This window comes from Aythya fuligula, chromosome 6 (assembly GCF_009819795.1).
Source record: "Aythya fuligula isolate bAytFul2 chromosome 6, bAytFul2.pri, whole genome shotgun sequence".
NCBI classification, from domain to species: Eukaryota; Metazoa; Chordata; class Aves; order Anseriformes; family Anatidae; genus Aythya; species Aythya fuligula.
In genome coordinates, this window is record NC_045564.1 from 32,105,966 (window position 1) to 32,123,416 (window position 17,451).

Here is a 17,451-nt window from a genome sequence, read left to right on the forward strand (position 1 = left end):
CCCAGGTCCTGAGCCAGCCCCGCGCATCCCTCCCCTGCCAGCCAAAAAGGGCAGCACGGCCCCTGGCAGGCTCCTGCTGCGGGGCCGGGGTGGCAGCGGGTGCCAGAGCGGCTGCAAACACCCTGCAAAGAGGGAGCGCTGCCCCACAGCCCAATTTCGGCACCCTCGGGGAGAGCCCTCAACCCCTGCGGGTGGCACCCTGAGCCAGGCAGCACCCACAGCTCGCCTTCCCCGAGCCCTTCCCGAGAGAGCAGGCCGGGAGCAAGCTGTGCTGCCTGGGGTTTTATTATTTATTCATCCAAACTTACAAAAAAAAAAAAAATTAGAAGCATTTTCACACCCTGTCAAGGTCAGTGGCCGGGGAGAGGAAAGGAGGAGGCAAGGGTTATAAAATGGGACCCCGGGGCAGGGAGGAGGCTGCGCTCTGCCCTCCTTACGCAAGGCTGCGCTGGGCGGAGGGAGGGGAAAGCAGATGGGATTTAAGACACCGTTGGCACAGGGCTGCGGATGATCAGCAAAATGGGCTGCTGGAATTGGGGACGAGAAGCTGCCCAGGCCTGCGTGCAGCTGGGTGCCAGCGGAGCTGCCTGCTGCATGCAGCACAGCCCAGGAGCCCGCCCCGCCGCAGCCACAGCAAGCCCTGTGAGCGGGGAAGGGGCTGCCAGCAGTTTAATCGTGCTGGGGCCGAAGCAGAAACACACCGAGGAGGGTTTGAGAACTGAAACGGCTGCACGGGGCTGGCAGAGAGGAGCTGGGAGGCACGGGGAAGGTCAGGACAGAGCTGCCTGCAGGGAGCTGGTGTACCTGGGGCTGCAGGACGTAGCTCAGAGCTGTCCTACTGGCTGTGGCGAGGCAGGTTCCTTGATCTGAGCTCTGAGGAGACAGCAGCCCTGCTGGGCAGGAGCTCTGCTGGAGCCACGGCCAGCACACATCAGCCCCCCGGCCGCCGGGAGCTGCACTATTTACAGCACACGAGCCACAGCCCTGCTGCCTTCTCCTCCCCCAGAGCCCCAGGAAGCAGGCTGATGAGGCACGGGGGCACGGCGAGCCATCCCCTCTCCTCTCAGGGCGAGCACCGGGGTGGCCCAGCTCCAGCCTCGGCCTCTGTGCCAAAAAGAAAGGAAGAGCAGCTCGCCGTGCCAGCCAGAGGTGTAAACAAGGAGTGACAAGGAAGTGGAGGGATGTGGCACACCGCACCGTGCCACACAGCGCCTGCATGGAGACCGAGCTAGCTGCAGGAGCGCACACCCGCACCACCCCGCCTGTGGGTGCAGGGACAGCTGCCAGCCAGGCCTCCTGGAGAGATGGGATCTTTACAGATAGGTTTTTTATTGATTTTTTTTTTTTTTAAGCTGTAGTATCAGCATCTGCTGGTGTTACGATCTCCAGAGGCATGCTGCATTGCTACAGAGCAGCCCTTTGGCCCGATGGAAGGCTCCGACGAGCTGGCGGACCGAAAGGCGGCCGGCACGCCCGGTTTGTTGCAGAAGAGGTCAGCGGTTCCTGGGTCTTTGTAAACCTGAGCTGTTTCTTCCCCAGCCCCCCGCCTCCCCCAGCAGTCACTGCGGAGGAAGGGGGATGCCCCGCGGGTCGGTGACTTGACCCTCCTGCAGGTTCTTGACGAGCTGAGCCAGCCAGCGCTTGGTGGTGGTGTCGTCCTTCAGGACCTGGGCGAAGGTGGTGTCCTTCAGTTGGTCAGGAAGGCACTGCCTGAGAGCTTCACGTGCCCTACATCAAGAGACAAGAAACGGGGCCCAACAAATAAACTCACAGGGGCAAGAGGGGAGCAAACCCCACTGGGGACGTCAACGCTCGTTTGCCTGGGGGGACCAGCCAAGGAAAGCACGGAGCAGCAGCACGGCTCCCATCCCTCACGGGAGATCCCACCGAGCAGAGCCCCGTGTCCTGATAGCCTTTGCTCAAGAGCAGCGCCGTGCCAGAAGAGGCAGACACAACAAACACAAACACGGCAGCTTTGGGAAGTACAAGCTGATTTCACGCTGAATTTCATCGATTGATTTTTACTGCTCACGGCCCGCACGATGCAGAAGAGCGAGAGCACAGCACAGCTTCCGACTCAGGCCTTCCCTCACACCCAGCCCAAGCACCATTCGAGCTCAGGCAGCTGTAACCTGCACGGCTTGAACCCGACCAAACTCCAAAGAGCCAGTTTCTACCCTCTATCATAAAAGCTTCTGGGGCTAGCAACAAAAAAAAAAAGCATTTTTCACACTGAGCTAAGGCTGATGTAAAGGCAGATGAATAACCCTGGCTCCAAGCGGGCACCGGCAAGGGGAGCTGCATTTCCAAGCGGGTGGGAGAAGCCCCTGCCCACACTCCTTAAATGTTTACCTGGGGTTATCAGAAAGGCGAAGGTAACAGCGGACGACGTGCTTCAGCAGCCGTGCTGAGGGCTCCTTGGAAAGCTGCAGGACCATTTTACCCTGTTTGACAGAGGCCAGTGTCACCAGTTAAAGCGTCTGTGGGGACAGCTTCACAGCCAGCAGAGCCTGGCACAGACCATTAAATCACAACACGTTGTGTTTCTCACATCATGTAGGACCTTGCACGTGGCTGCAGCCTGAAAGCACCCAGCTTAGGAAACTGCATGGATGCCTTCATGCACCTGCCCCGAGGCATGTTTGGGCATCGAATCAGATCTGCTCAGCAAGATTTCCCTCCCCCAACACCAGTGAAACTATATTGGCTAGCACTGACCATTTTCCCCATTAGCTAAATTCACCTGTATTTGGATATTTAGTCAGCCAGCAATTAGTGGGGCCACCTCACCTGCCCTTTTGCAAGCTTCCTGTTCTCAGCTATCCCCTGGACACCAAGATTTCTTCAAAATAAGGAACAACAGGTCAGAGAGCTTCTCAGACAGCTCCTAGACAGAAATTGCTAACTTGCTCTTTTAAAAGCCTCTAATTCTTGCAGAACATCTCACTCACTCATCAGCGGACTAGGAAGCAAACCATCACTCTCATGAGACAGGAGTGCATTATCCGAATTTTTGAAATACAGGAACGTCTACGAACATTTTCATCTTAGTGCTGTGGAATATTCATCGTGTCAGTGCTTCACCCAGTGGTGAACAACCAGGATTTCTTCCACACTGTCACAGCTTAACCCACCCACATTCTTCCATGTCCATACCCTTCCCCACTGCATTCTTCCTTGGTCTCCTTCCCTCCCCTGCCCCAGGGTTTCTGTTTCTAACTGCTTGCTTGACTTTGCCCGAGGCAGATGTACTTCCTCCAAAGCTGATCCCTTTCTTGACCAGGAAAATCCTACCACATTGGTTATTTTGGACATCAGCTCACAAGCATTCGTATTTTGCTGTTCACGTGAGAGTTAGGAAAACGTTTTCTTTACATCTGGGAAAACAGACCCACAAATATTCCCAGTGAAAGCATCATTTAGGCACAGAACCAGGGCTGCAAAATGCTTAACTTAATGCTGCATTTTCTTCTCCTGAGACTGGCTCTTTAAAAAGCAAACACAAATACATAAAAGCAGGGTAATGGCTATTCCAGGGCAGATGTATTCCCCTTGGCAAGCTAAAAGCAGCATCCGAGCTGGGCTATTACTCCTGGGATGAACAAAATACAGGTACCCAAACCTCTCCAACACAGGGGACAGCCAGAGAGCAGTAAAATAGCTGAAGAAGCTGGCTGCTAGAGAAAACATTTAACTTTTTATAGGCAGAAGAAACAAATAATCTTACCAGTATCATGGCAACATGGGAGAACCGCTCGTAAGTCTGACAGATGTATGCCAGTCCCGTGTCATCCAGGAGGATTTTCTGAAGGATAAATGTAGCAACCTGGAACAGGGAGAAATCAGAAAAGAGAGAATATAAACATCTACCCCAAAAAAAAGAAGAGTCTTTGTGCTGTACTCTTTTCATGGCAGCTCTTTTTCTTTCAGCAGTGCTGAAAGGCCTTTCAGCAAAAGCTGTACTTGATTTAAAGTTTAAAGCCAAAAGAAAACACGGGACAAAACCCTACAGTTGGCATCTTTGGCTAAAGAAAAGAAGCGGAGACGAAGCAGTGCACACAAGATGACTGGATGCAGGCTGAAGGAGGCAGCAATTACTGCCAGGCTGCACGGGACAGCCTCAAGATTATGGCTACACCGTAGGCCTGATGAAGTGAACATCCCCATCACCACCACCGACTGCACAACCTCTGTGCTGTGTAGTTACAGCATCTCTTCTCTCAGGCCAAAGATTAATCCAGCTGAGCCCTGGGAGTTTCTCTGCTGGGCTACAAAGGAGTATGATGTCTGCTGAAACCAGCAAGACATTTCCCAGCAAAACTACTAGACTCAGAATCTCTCAGCTCAGTTTGGTGGTGGTTTTGTTTGTTTCTGAGGATGGGTGGAGGTAAAACCCCACCCAGAGCTGCCCCAGCATTTACAACAGGAAACAAACCAACTCTGCAGGTTACTGACTGCCTGGTCATTTGGATATAACCAACAAAAAAGTCTTAATTAAGAAAAAAAATGTAGATACCGTCTTAGAGAGTTCGCTGCCAGACTCCATAATGCGTAAGCACAGGGGGATAATTTCTGTTGTCAGTAAGAAATTTATCACTTCTTGCTCATCGGTTTTCACCAAGGCCCCTTGAAGGAAAAACAGAAACCCAAATCAGTAAGTGATACATTAAAAACAAAACTTGCCTTTCAAAGATGGCCTGCATTGTGTCCTGCCCAGGAATCACTGGGTCTGAGTGGCTGACAGAGCAGCTGCCATCCCAAACGTGTTGCAGACGTGGCTGGAGAAGAGCTCGTTTGGGTAACAAATGTAATTAAGCTGGGTTTGGGGGCTGTTTGTTTTTCAGCAAGGGATTCATTCTTGGCTCTCCCCCCCGTGGTAATACAAACCCAAGAGGCTGACAGCCTCTTGACATCGACCTCTGGGAAGAAGACATGCACTTCTAGACCCTCTTACTTTATACACTGAGAAGTGTTTTGAGCAGAAAAGAAGGAAACCAGCATGTGGGGATGACAGGGCGAATAAACTCAAGCATCAACCTCGCTGCTTACCAATCACTCCGAGGCTCGTGAGCCGCAGGTACTCAAACGGACGCGTCTTGCTAACTGTGTGCAAGAAGGGGTAGAGGAAGAGGGGGATGTGAGCTGCCAAAAAAGCTGACCTGTAGGAAAGGGAGAACACCCGTGAGAGACAAGGAAAACAAAGCGAGCACAAACCCAGTATTATCATGCACAGCCTCTGATTATTCCTGAGGGACAACATTGCTGCTGCTCCTCAAAAGTGGGAACAGTTTGTTCCCTGATGGGAAGGTGCTGAGGTAAATCCTGCGCTGGGCCACTTTTCCCCAGGAGCCCACAAACTGCCTTCTGACAACGTCGAAGAACACAGCCTGCAGGGAGAAACCTGGAGATCGCTCTGCTAGCCAGGAGGGGAGCTCTCTTGCACAATCACCCGACATTCTTCATCTGTTTTCAGTTTTCAAGCTTTAATTGTAAAAGCACGTGGTGTAAAACTACCCTATTTCTTCGGATATTATCTCAGGAAGGGTTGTTGTTTAACGCTACTTTGTGGCAGCTGGAAAACAAATTCAGCTACCTACTGCTTCCCTCAGCAGGAACAGAAGCATGAGATCATGGCTCTCAGGATAGTTTTCTTCTGAGTATTAGCTACTGATTTTGGCTGAACCAACATCAGCTTTTCCCTTGCTGACACGTGCTGGACAGAGACTGAGAAACCCTGAAGTCAGGCGCTGGCTGGGGACCGCAGGCGTGGCTCTGATACTGCTCCCTTGCCACACACGGTCTCAGGGAAAGGCAGCCCTGCTCATTCCACTCTCTGCACAGCTGGTCCAAACAACCAGAAGCTCATAAAAACAGGGATCCTGCGTACAACGCTCAGCACAAAGGCACCCTTGTCTCTGGCTGAGCTCCCAGGGGCTGCCACAAGCCAGCAGTTTGGGAATTTGCAGGATCTCAGGACGATTCAAGGAATGCCACACATTCAGGACCACCATAAAGCTGTCATCCTGGTAATCCGTGCAAACAAGTGAAAGCAGCCAGCAGCTGCTTGTCTCCCAGCTCTCTCCACTGCTCCACTTCTCTTGGTAAAAGAGCAGAAAGGAGCTCACGTGCTTCCAGAGTGAAACTGGCCGAGCTGTCAGCACCAACATCCCAGCAAACTCACGTACTCGGAGACACTCACCTGGTTTCAGGGTGAGATGCGACACACTGCAGCAGAGCTAAAGCATTGCAGACTCTGTTGGACTGATGGGCCGTCAAAGTCGGAGGGTTGATGGATGGATAGATATTTACAATTTCCTAAGAATTAAACAGGTGAAGAAAAGTTAAGGGAGAAAACCATCCTGATGCACAAGAGCATTTGCCCAGCAAGCAGTGACGCTGTCAAGAAGTCAGCCTGCTCTCACCAAGCATCAGCCTGAAGTTCCGTGGCAGCCCCTGTGCTATGAAGAGAAGGGCAGAGCTACGCCAGAGCCAGTTTGACAAGGAGCCATAGGGACGTAGTCAAACTTTAATTTCAGTTAAAAATAACAACAAAAAAGGGTTCATTTGATTTCCTGGCTCTTTGCGGATGTGGGGACTGCTTTGTTTTGAACTCCCAGAGCAAACAGGAATGTTGTTCCTGTGCCTAGAGGCAGAGCACACCTACCCCACTCATACCATAGCTGCTGGTGCTCTTCTAACTGAATAGAAGGGAAGCAGCGAACGGGGGGAAATCCAGCTTGGAAGTCTGCCTGCTTCCAACTACAGCCCCCTTATAATCTTCAGTTGTTTCAGAGCCACTCTGGAACAGTTTGGCACTGCCTGTCCTGCACGACTTTCCTTCCTTCTTTGAAGGAGATGACTAGATCCACCACAGAGATGGGCAGTCATCAGCTGAGCCACTCAGTTTGTCAAGCAACACGGGTACTTTCCTTCCCAGGGCTCTCTAGAGGAGGGAGCAGCACTCCCACACTGCCTTTCCTGCAGGCTCCCTTTAGGGGCAACCTTTTGACCCCAAACCAACCAAACAACCAAAAAAAATCACTACCAGAGATCTTTAGGAGGAAAAACGTTGGCCCTACCCACCTGAAGGAGCGCCGCAATCGTGCCAAACGAGTGCCACAGCATGGGGGCCAGGTCGGGCACGGACTCGCGCTTCTTGCTGAGCTCCAGCAGCGCATTCTCCCTCGTCTCGGGGCTGGACAGCTCATTGATCCACTGGTAGATCTTCTCGCGGTCTACCTGAGCCAGCGCTGTTGGCACGGGCTGGGAAGGAGACAAGAACACTCCCATCATGGCTATTCCATCCAAGTCTCACCCAAAACCATCCCACAACGTACGTTTGAAAAACATTCACGCAAACACGAGGAAAAGAAGGGCAAGGAGCGAGCCTCTCAGCGAGTCCGCCTCGTGCCTCTGCTGGCCCAACAAGCACTCAAGGGGCAAACGCTCACCGAACGCTTGCTGGGCTTCCTAGAGATAACCCGGTGATTCAGACCAAAACTCTGAGGCAAACCTAAGCTTTAAAACTCCCCGTGAATGCTTCCAAATAGCAGCTGAGAAGCCGCTCAAGCCTTCTGCAGCAGTGCTCCCTGCCACCCCGCACACAATCCGGCTGGCCACAGAGGCAGCCCGTGGTCCTTTACTGCTTTAAACCCAGACAAAAACTCTCCATGTGCTTACGGCACCAGGCACAAGCACTGCTTGCACCATGCTGACAGCAACGCTGCTACAAGAAAACCAGAGAATTTGGGAAACGAAAGCAACCGGAACCAAAACTGAAAGCATCTGTCAGAGGCAGGCTCCCAGGGCTGCTGGAGAGAGACGCCTCCAGAGCTTGCTGTTTCTGTAAAGGTTTCCCTCCTCAGCACAGCCACGGCCCTGTGCTACAGATTTCTCCTCAGCTGGGGGATTTATGTTGGGCTGAAGCTCGAATTTCTCTCTCTGTAACTCAGTCTACACACAAGGTTATGCACTGTTATCAGTCCATACATTTCAGGGCTCAAAAACTCATAACTGCTCAGCTTTCATCCTACCCCCTTTTTCTCACCTACTCCGTTTTATTTACAAATAAAATAAATTTGTTCTGGCCTGGAACAGACACGATGGACAAGCAGAGCCCGGTCATTTCTATTTGGGATGGCGGAGGGACAAGCATTGATATTGTTATAATCACATTATCTGAAGCTCCCATCTATTTTTCTAGGCTCGCTGTGAAGTTTCAGTTCCTGCAAGCTTAAACACAGCAGCCCTTTAAAAGCACAATCACGTGGCTGTGATCCCCAGAGAACTCTAAGCAGATTTTCCACACGATTAAGTTTTTTTTATGCCCCGTATTTGTCTTAGCAAGAACCGGCTGCTGTCCACAGGCCCTGCAGTTGCTCCTCTCATTCCAGTTTAAATCGGGAATCGGATTTTTCCTTGTTTTGTCGGCGTTTCCCACCTCCCAGCCTAAAATTCTGGGGGACCCCGAGGCTGGTGCTGGAAGCGTTGACCAAGGGGAGCAGCACACCCACCGCCTGGCTCCTTTTTAAGTCCTTTTTAAGTAATTTTGGAGGATTCAGCACCTCAAAACCCAACGGGAGCCCTGAACTTCAGCAGCAACGGATCAACCGCTTGGGGCTCTCAACAGCACGCTGATGGCTGCTTTAAAGACACGTTTATATTTAGTTTAAGACACATTTATACTTACGCACAGAGTTTAAATATGCAGATATACTCACATATAGAGATTTTTACATATTTTAAGGCCATTTTATAAAATTTTGTAAATTTTTTTAAAACATTTTATAAACGTTGGCCTCTCCTTCAGCCTGCACCCCGTTTTGCAGCCTGCAGGCGCGCAGCCTCCCACCAGCTCCACCCCGGGATGCCACGACACGCCGCGCGACGCCCTTATCGCGACAACCTCCCCGCGACCGGCCCCCTTTATCGCGACAGGCCCGGATCCGAGCCGTGCCGCAGAGACACCCAACCCCTCCCCAAGCCCCGGGAGCCCCCTCCCACGCCTCCCGGAGGCTCTCACCGCGGCCGTGGCCAGGCTGTGCATGGCGGAGCGGGGCCGCCCGGGGCCGGGCCGTGCCGTGCCTCAGGCGCAGGCCGCCGCCATCCCCCCCCTGAGGCAGGGCCGCGCCCTCCCCCCTCTCTCTTCTCCGCCCTCGACCGCGAAGGCTGCTGGGAAAAAAAAAAGTGGGCGTGGCCCCGCGGCGCGCAGGCGCGCCCCGCGCAGGGGCGCCACCGCCCTATCCCCCGCTGCTGACGTCAGCGGGGCGCGCGCGCGCGCCTGCGTGCCCAGCGTCGCGCGCCGTCTCGCGCCGCCAGCCGGTTCCCGCCATCCGCCGCCCCCCCCCCCTCCCCCCCCGCGGACCCGCAGGTACCGGGGCTCGGCCCCGCCCCCTCGCCCCCCCCCCCTCCCTCGCGGTCCCCCCCCCCCCCCCCCCGCGCCCCGCTGCCCCGCGGGGTCCCTGTGCCCCCCCCCCCGCCGCCGGCTGCCCCCTCCCGGGACCGCCGCCGCTCGGGCTCCTTTCTTTGCCGGGGCTTTTTGACCGCTTTCCGATGCTTTCGCAGTAATTCCTGATCGGTTTTTAATCATTTGTGTTGTTTTCGGGTATTTCCTATTGGCTTTTAGTTCGATTTTCTATTAGTGTTTATCATTTTCCATTATTGTTTATTATTTCCTATTATTTCCCAATATTTTCTATTATTTCCTATTATTTTCTATTATTTCCTATTATTTTCTATTATTTTCCATTATTTTCTATTATTGTTTATTATTTTCTAATATTTTCTATTATTTTTCATTATTTCCTATTATTTCCCGTAATTTCCTATTACCTTTTATTTCCTATTACCTTTTATTTCCTATTACCTTTTATTTCCTATTACCTTTTATTTCCTATTACCTTTCCATATTTCCTATTATTTTCCCTTATTACTTTCCATTATTTTCCATTACTTCCCATTTCTCCCCATTCCTCCCCATTCCTTCCTCATTGCTTCCAATTCTTTTTAACTTAAACTTTTAATTATTTTTATTATTCTTTATTATTTTATTATCTTTATTATTATTATTATCATTATTATTATTGTTGTTGTTGTTTATTACTGTTATTGTTTATTATTATTTATTATTATTTATTATTATTTATCATTATTATTATTATTTATTATTATTTTTATATTTTTTTATCATTTTAACCCCTTTATATTATTTTTTATCACTTTCTACCACTTATTCTTGACATTATTCCCCCCCCAGCCTTGCAGCCCGGCCCGGGGACCCCCCCCTTTTCCCCTCCATCCCCACCCCCGGTACGAGCCCCCCTCTCCCCGCAGGCGGCGGGGCCGCGGGCATGGCCCCGCTGAAGGTGCACGGGCCGGTGCGGATGCGCAGCATGCAGACGGGCATCACCAAGTGGAAGGAGGGCAGCTTCGAGATCGTGGAGAAGGACAACAAAGTCAGCCTGGTGGTGCACTACAACGTCGGGGGCATCCCGAAGACGTTTCAGGTAGCCCGGCCGCTCGGCGTCGCGGCCCCTGTAAATTACCCCCAGCCCTGTAAATCACTCAGGTTTGTTGCTAGAGGGTCTCCTGGGCTCGGCGGTGGGGATGATGGTGGATGGGGAGAGCCAAAAAGCAGAGGAAAAATTACCGAAGCCGTGCCCCGTGTGCAAAATTCTGGCGTTTTTGGAATAACCCCTCTGTTATCGGGATGTCTCCGGTAGGGCTGCAGAACCTGGAGCTGAAGCCCCATCAGACCCCCAGCATCCACCTCAAATCGCTTTTTTTTCCATTCTACGCTAACTTTCAGGTTAGCCTTTGTAGGACCTTTTCACTCAAAAAGCCCCAAATGCCAAGAGCGCGAAGGGAGATTTTTCTGTGAGACATCTCCACCTGCAATTAAAAATAATCCTAATTGCTGTATCGCCGAGCGGCGGCATTAACAGCCAACCTGAACGCCGGCTGCTTCTGTTTCGCTCCACGCCTGTTTCCCTGCTGTGGTATCCCCCAAGCCTTTCCCTGAGCTGTTTATTCCTGCGAGCAAAAAGTTGGCTTTGGGTTTGAAAGGTGAAGTTTTGCTGCCTGAAAACTCTCAGGAACGAAGCTGACAGCAGCCCGCGGCGCCTTGGAATCGGGGCGTGAGGAAGTCGTCAGCCTCGGACACATCCCGCTGCTGGCAGCGTGGGCTTGAAAACCCGAAAATTGTCCTCGCTGAGAGGCCTGGATTTTCCCCTCTCGTCTTCCCTGGGCGCTCCTCGCTGCTGGAAATCGGGGTCTGGAAGGCCGGGATGCCCAACCACGGCCTTGAGGGGCAGGTTTTGCTCCTTGCCCCTCATATCTGCAGGCTCTGGCGCTCGTGGGATGATCTCCGTGGGCTCGGAGGAGGGTTTGTGCTTGAACCGAGTCCGCGAGGCCTAGCGGAGAGGGCGGCGAGGAGGAGGCCGCGAGCACCTGCAGGCCCATCGCTTCTGCTGTTTGTTTGTAATATTTGGGTAGATCCTGGGATATATTATATTATATTCCTACAGCACCTAGCGCGTCGTCACATCTCTTACATAGATATTTCCCTACTGATGTTACAAAGTCTTGACGGAGTTGTGCCAGACACCACCTGCGTCCTGCAGGGGATGTTTCTTTTCCCCCCAGCTCTCCAGACGCCGTAACGCTGACCGGATGGGAGCAGGTGCACCAAGAGTCCGTGTGGAGCCCTCTCACGTTGGCATCGTGAATTGAAATGTCTTGCTTTGCACCGAGGTGCTGGAGTGTCTGCGTGCCTTCCGCACCGACCGCAGTGTTTTAAGAGAAGATGGAAAACTCGGAGCCCGCTTTTCAATGCCTCGATTTTTTTTTTTGAGGACATTTTTCATCTGCGTTAAAGGAAAAAGAAAAAAGAAGGATCGAGCGCAAGCTATTACAGAAATGTAGTTTTCCCAGCAAAATATACCCTTAGATTGAGGTGGTTTTCCAGCCTGTCATGGACTGCTGTTACGTCTAGATCATCTTGCAAAGAAGCTAAAGATCTGTAGGGAAAAAAAAGAAATCTTATTGATGAATATGACGTGGAGGAATCTTTATTTTTTTTTAACTTGTGTATAATTTGAAGGAGGTGAAACAGCTTATAGAGAACTGTGTAGTGAAATTTTGCTGTTACTTCATAATTAGCGTTGGTGTCTATTAAATCAGCGGCATCGCCTAGATCAGTGGTGTGGCAATCCGCAAGTCAGGCCAAATTAGGAGAAGGCTCCAATCTGATGGGCAGGCTCGGCCTTGGCTGTGGTTTCCAGTCTTGCAGTATGGCAATCCCCTGGCGTGGAGGCCCGTGCGTAGCTAGTGCCTGATCCTTAGGCAAAGCTAAAGAAGGGGCAGCAAAGCGAGTAAGTAAGTGAAAAATGACGAGGAAGTTGAAAATAAGAATATGCTTGCAAGCCAAGTGTCGAACTTCCACAAACCCTGCAGATGTGAGGTGCTCTTTTGCTTCATCTGCTTTAAGAGTGGCGAGCAGAGCCTTTACTGAACGGCTGCTCCGTGTAGGTGACTTAGCAGGAAGCCGCAATTATGTAATGGCATAATAAAGTAGCAGGGGCATTATTAGCGAACGCAAGCTCTTATTAAAAGTATTCTAGTGCTTGACCATAACCCTGAAACTTCAGACACCATTTAATTGCTATAATGTTGTATTTAGGCTAAACATGTTTCTTAATGACCTACTACCCGGCAAAAATTTTTAAGCTGTGTCAAGTCTGTCTTCCCTGGGAGAGAATTGCCAAGTGAATGGAAGTTTGTACCTAACATTTAAATCTCAGATCTTTTAAACTTTCCCCATCTTAAAATGTACGTTTCAAACTTGAGGTAGAAGTTTCAGACGGCTAACCGGGACGGTGTGAAGATCTTTATTCCCTTAGTTCAGAAATGTCACTCAGCAGCACAGCAAGTTTCAGAAAGCTTACCCAGGCATGCGGGGACTGTCGAGTGGCAGTGACACTGTCCTTTCAGTTGTGTCAGCTCCCAGCATCACTGAGTGCATTAATGCCACGAGGCTTACTGTTTGCTCAGAGCAGAGCTGGGGGAGGTGTTTCTGTGTAAGTGCCTCTTACCCTCTCCATCTGAAGTGTTTTGTTTGAATTTGGAAGTATTTTGGCCTTTCTAAAGTGGATTTATGTTTATACTCACGTCTTTGTTTTCAGCTAAGCCATAACATTAAAACTGTGACCTTACGACCAAATGGTAGAAAACTGTGCTGCCTGATGCTAACACTAAAGGATACCAGCTTCCTGACGATTGATAAGGTGCCGTTTAAGGATGCGAATGAAATGCGGATGTATTTGGATGCGGTCCATCAAGACAGGGTTCACACTGGTAAGTGCAACTGTTTTAAGTCACATTAATGACAGCTTAGAGGCGGGTCAGCGCTGTGCTTTCTTTTTTCACCTTTAGCCACTTTGTCCTCCTTGTGTGGCTTTCTGTGCGTGTTATATTTACGTAAACTCTTCTTGCTGTCCTTAAAGCCCAGTTTTTGTTACGTACTTTTCTCATAAGGTGCCTGTGTCGTGCTGAACAGCAAGAGATAAAACATGCAGGAGTTGTTTCTGTTGTTAGCGTGTTGATATTTGGAAAACCTTGTCTGTTTATCACACCTGTGTAGTCTCTTTCCTTTTTATTTTTCATCTTAGTTTGTTTTTTGTTTTTTTTTTTTTAAGGATAGGAATTTTACGGCACACTAAGTAAATGACCAGTGTAAGGGATATCCATAAACACTTGCTCATGTCTGTGCGCTCAGAATATTGCTCTGTCTGTTGGCAAGAAATCTATTGTGTCTCTTCCAAAATCAACTGTAAAATAACATCTTATGTAGGAATGCCGATCAGTTAAATGGCCATCACATCAAACGTTGTGTACTTTTCCTCTCAGCTGGGAAAGCCTCTCAGGGATCTGGCAGCTTTGGAGGTGTGCTGGGCAGCAGGACCACACAGAAGGAAGCTAACAGGCAGTTCTCTTACATAGAGAATCAGGTTTGTTAAACTTCACTTTTTTCCTCTTCTCTAATTTTATTTCCTTCATTTCCTCCTCTCTCATTGCGTGTTGTAAAAGCGCTTAAATACTTGGTTTGCATCCAAAGTCTTTGTAATCCAGAGGGCTTGTGCTGGGCATGCACGGGATGGTTGGCAGTGGTGCGTCCTGCTCGTGAGGAGACTCGTCCTCCGTACGCGTTCAGTTCAGCAGCTGCCTGCAAAAGACTGAGTTTGTTCTGTGTACTCAGCTTTCAGTCAGGCAAAAAGCAGCAAGAGAGGAAAAGCACGTGGTTGAGACTTGATTTTCTGAATATCCTTGTTTGCACTGAACACCTTAAATCCACAGCAGCTGAACACGGTGTGAACAGCAGAGGTCTGACTGACTTTAGTAGACTTCAGCCAAATGTGTATCTTGAAAAGCTGATGGTCGAATTTTTGTGTCAGAGAAGAGTTCCTGAATTTGTGCCATTGTGCTCATTTTTGTGTGTGTGCATTTTGCAAGCTTTTACCTGGAAGTGGTTTTCCTTCAAAAGGCTTTTGTTCTTCCTTTTCTGCCTCCGTAAGGCAGATTTCATGGTGTATCTCCCAGCTTTAATTTACATTGTTATCTCTCTGAATATATTTTTATTACGGCCCTGAGGGCGAGTATTTTTGACATTGTCCCAAAACAAATTTTACATGTTGCTTAGAGGCAATCTCGCAGTAAAAACTCGAAAGCTGTGTATACAGTGGTAAGATTAGACATGTTTAGTTTTCAAGTCTAAAGTTGACCAACATTCCTTAGTCAGCCAGCTATTAGCTCTTTTCATTGCATTAGCCCTAGGCTGTCAGGGCACTGCTCTAATTGTGTGGTTTTTAATATGGCTTTTTTTTTTTTTTTTTTCTTTAATACCACCCAGGATTGATCTGAGGGCGGTTAGGAGTTGCGCCTTGGGTGATTAGATCTGAAAGCACGTAAAGGGGATTTTAAATACAAAAGTCCAACTGATTTAACATTGGAAGATGGAAAGGGAAGTTGGTTACTGCGATAGTTTCATGCTTCTGACTTGTATTGATAGAGTGAAAAGTTTGCATCCATCTAGTTAGTGTTGAACCTCTTATTCGAGTAACGTTTCTCTGCTGTTGGGTATTACTCTGTGTCAGCTCCAGCAGTGGTGTAAATGCTAGTTTAGCCTCCTGGTAGTTGTGTTTTTCGCTGTTTTGATCGTCTCCCTGCCCCTTTCCACTTGGGTTTTGCAGCCTCCCCCCAAACGAGTGACCGTGGAAAGTAAGGATGAAAATCCATTCCGCAAGGTGCTGGGTACCCCAGCCAGAGCACCCGTTAAGAACTCTGCTGGAACTGGAGCACCTAGCAACAGGGTGAATGTCACAGCGTCGCCTGCCTCGTCCACCCCTCACAGAACAGGCTTGCTGGAGAATCGGTAAGTGTTAGCCTGTTATCAAAGTGAAAATTGCAGAAGGTAAGGGAAAAACGCGTAGAAAGCATTAAGAAGTTACCTGCAGTTGGAAGAGGCTTGTTTACTAGCCTTCCTGAAAGAATGACCACTGCAAAATTTTTCTGTTATTAGTGAAAAGAGGAAAAGAGCACAGCCTCCTGGTTCAGAAATGAGTGAAGATTATCCCAAAGAGAACGATTCTTCAACGTAAGTGACTGTTGTTTCTAGTTTTTGGTGTAAACTCTGATGGTTTGTAAAGGTCATTTTTTCTGAAAAGAGTGCCTGGGTCTTCTCTGTCATGGCAATGTGACAGGCCAGCCACTCATCTGCTTCTGAACACCCTGAATGCTTGAAATGGGGTTTGCATTCAGGGTTAATGAGGGAAATGCAATCTGATATAACGACTGATTTATGGGAGGATGGCACATGTGAAGTTTGTGTCTCCTTCCTTCTGTCAGCTTAATCTGGGTTGTCCCACGTGCTGTATGCACATAGCAATAGGTTGCTTCTTTCTTGCACTTGTTTTGTTTTTTTCAAGACGAAATTCACAAAGGGAAATTGTTGTTTGTAAAGTGATGTCTGTGTGCATATCGACATTTAATAAGTTAAAAGTTTTGTGTAAATGAATTGATTGAACTTATTTGTCAGCAAAGTTTACCTGTTCCATAGTCAAGTATTAAAGGTGATAGGACATAAATGCTTTAAAATAAGTTGTAAATTGTCAGCCAGGAGTATACTGCATTTGCTCTGAGTTCTGACTTTGAATGCTGTATAACTGCAGGAATAATAAAGCCTTGAGTGATCCAGCGTGGAAGTACTTAAACAGCAGCAGAGAGAAACAGTTGAATCTGAAGCAAGCAGAGGAAAATAGGACATCAGGTAAAAAAAATAAAAGTAAAGCTGGATGATACCTGTTTTTTTCCCTCTGTTGCTATTAGCTCAGAAAGTTGCTGCAGATGTTGTTTCCTAATCTGCTTTTCTTGTTCCACTAACTTTCTTGCTTCCTACAGAGCCATATCTGAGATGCTAGCATCTTGCCTTTGTTTTCAAAGCCTATCCTGGCTTATCTGTCACTGTTGATTAGTGTGACCCTGAACCCTGTACTTGGCTGCCAAGGCCAGCTAGTGTGCTAGCTTGTCAACAAGCAGCCTCACACTTTATTCCAAGTTGCCCTTCCCCGTGGGAGGGGATTCCTATGCTTATCTAATGATTCCTCTCACTCTTTCTTGTTCGCCTTTAAAGCTCTTCTTTGCTATTAATGCCCACACAAATTGTAGGATAATTTTTTTTTTTTTTGTACTGAAAATGCATACTGTTTGCTTCTACCTCCCTACCTCTTCCCCAGAATTTAGAGGGGGAGCTTTATGGGGCTAGGATTTTCGTTCTGTTTGTACCAGAATTCAGGTGGATGCTGATGTGTGACAAGGGCTTATAGGCAATATAGTAATACGGACAGAGCGTACATAAGCTGGTAGTGATCCCAGCTCTTTGATTTTACTTCTTAGTACTGAGTCTCGTTCCCCATAAAGAGGAATGCATTGAAGGTTTTGCTTTTACGGAGAACATTGCTGAATGCATTCTTTTTTTTTTTCTTTTTTTTTTTTTTACTGCAGCTCTGATGGCACAAATATATTGCTAGGGGAGGAGCAAATAGTGTCAATGTTCATCTCTGAATAAAAATTTGGTTTGCTCCTTAACGTCAAAGTCAGGCTCTGTCAGTGTATACCTGCAAGTTCAAAGAGTGGTATTGAGAACCTCCTTTCCTTTATATGGCTGCATTTTTGAATGTTGCACAGTTTCCACCATTCCAAGCTCAGATAGAAGTAAACGTTCATTTATTATCCAACCTAACATATGCTGTGATTCACCTCAATAGATGTTTTTTGTTGTTGTTTTTTGACACTTGAGAGCATGTTTTTTATGCAGCACTATCCGAGGTGTTAGAATCTCAGGATCTGACACAATGATTTTAAGAACGATGAAACAATCATATTTTGCAACAAGTGTAT

At 48.7% G+C, this 17,451-nt stretch overlaps 2 protein-coding genes across 3 annotated transcripts in view; one reads left to right on the forward strand and one right to left on the reverse strand.

Annotated features, from left to right (window-relative positions):
* Positions 1-1,125: 1,125 nt before the first annotated feature.
* On the reverse strand, positions 1,126-9,148 carry CNOT9 (CCR4-NOT transcription complex subunit 9). The gene is made up of 8 exons (XM_032190602.1): positions 9,023-9,148; positions 7,084-7,263; positions 6,200-6,315; positions 5,050-5,159; positions 4,517-4,626; positions 3,728-3,826; positions 2,353-2,444; positions 1,126-1,728 (listed from the first exon to the last, which is right to left on the reverse strand). Exons 1-8 carry the CDS (start codon positions 9,044-9,046, stop codon positions 1,560-1,562), a joined length of 900 nt encoding a protein of 299 aa, XP_032046493.1. The 5' UTR covers positions 9,047-9,148; the 3' UTR covers positions 1,126-1,559.
* A 1,201-nt stretch (positions 9,149-10,349) lies between these two features.
* USP37 (ubiquitin specific peptidase 37) overlaps positions 10,350-17,451 on the forward strand; it is a 32,022-nt gene continuing 24,920 nt past the window's right edge. For both annotated transcript variants that reach the window (XM_032190629.1, XM_032190630.1), the window contains exons 1-6: positions 10,350-10,505; positions 13,182-13,353; positions 13,906-14,006; positions 15,246-15,427; positions 15,575-15,649; positions 16,224-16,321. In XM_032190629.1, the coding sequence (XP_032046520.1) occupies positions 10,350-10,505; positions 13,182-13,353; positions 13,906-14,006; positions 15,246-15,427; positions 15,575-15,649; positions 16,224-16,321 (784 nt within the window). The remainder of the gene's footprint in view (positions 10,506-13,181; positions 13,354-13,905; positions 14,007-15,245; positions 15,428-15,574; positions 15,650-16,223; positions 16,322-17,451) is intronic.

Bases quoted from the DNA above. Each gene is read 5' to 3' on its own strand.
- CNOT9 (XM_032190602.1), bottom strand. From the start codon at position 9,046: ATGCACAGCCTGGCCACGGCCGCG. The intron at 5,160-6,199 runs GTGAGTGTCTCC...CCTTTCCTACAG, and splicing joins GCATCTCACCCTGAAACCAG to GTCAGCTTTTTTGGCAGCTC. The intron at 2,445-3,727 runs GTAAGATTATTT...TCTGTCAAACAG, and splicing joins CCCATGTTGCCATGATACTG to GGTAAAATGGTCCTGCAGCT.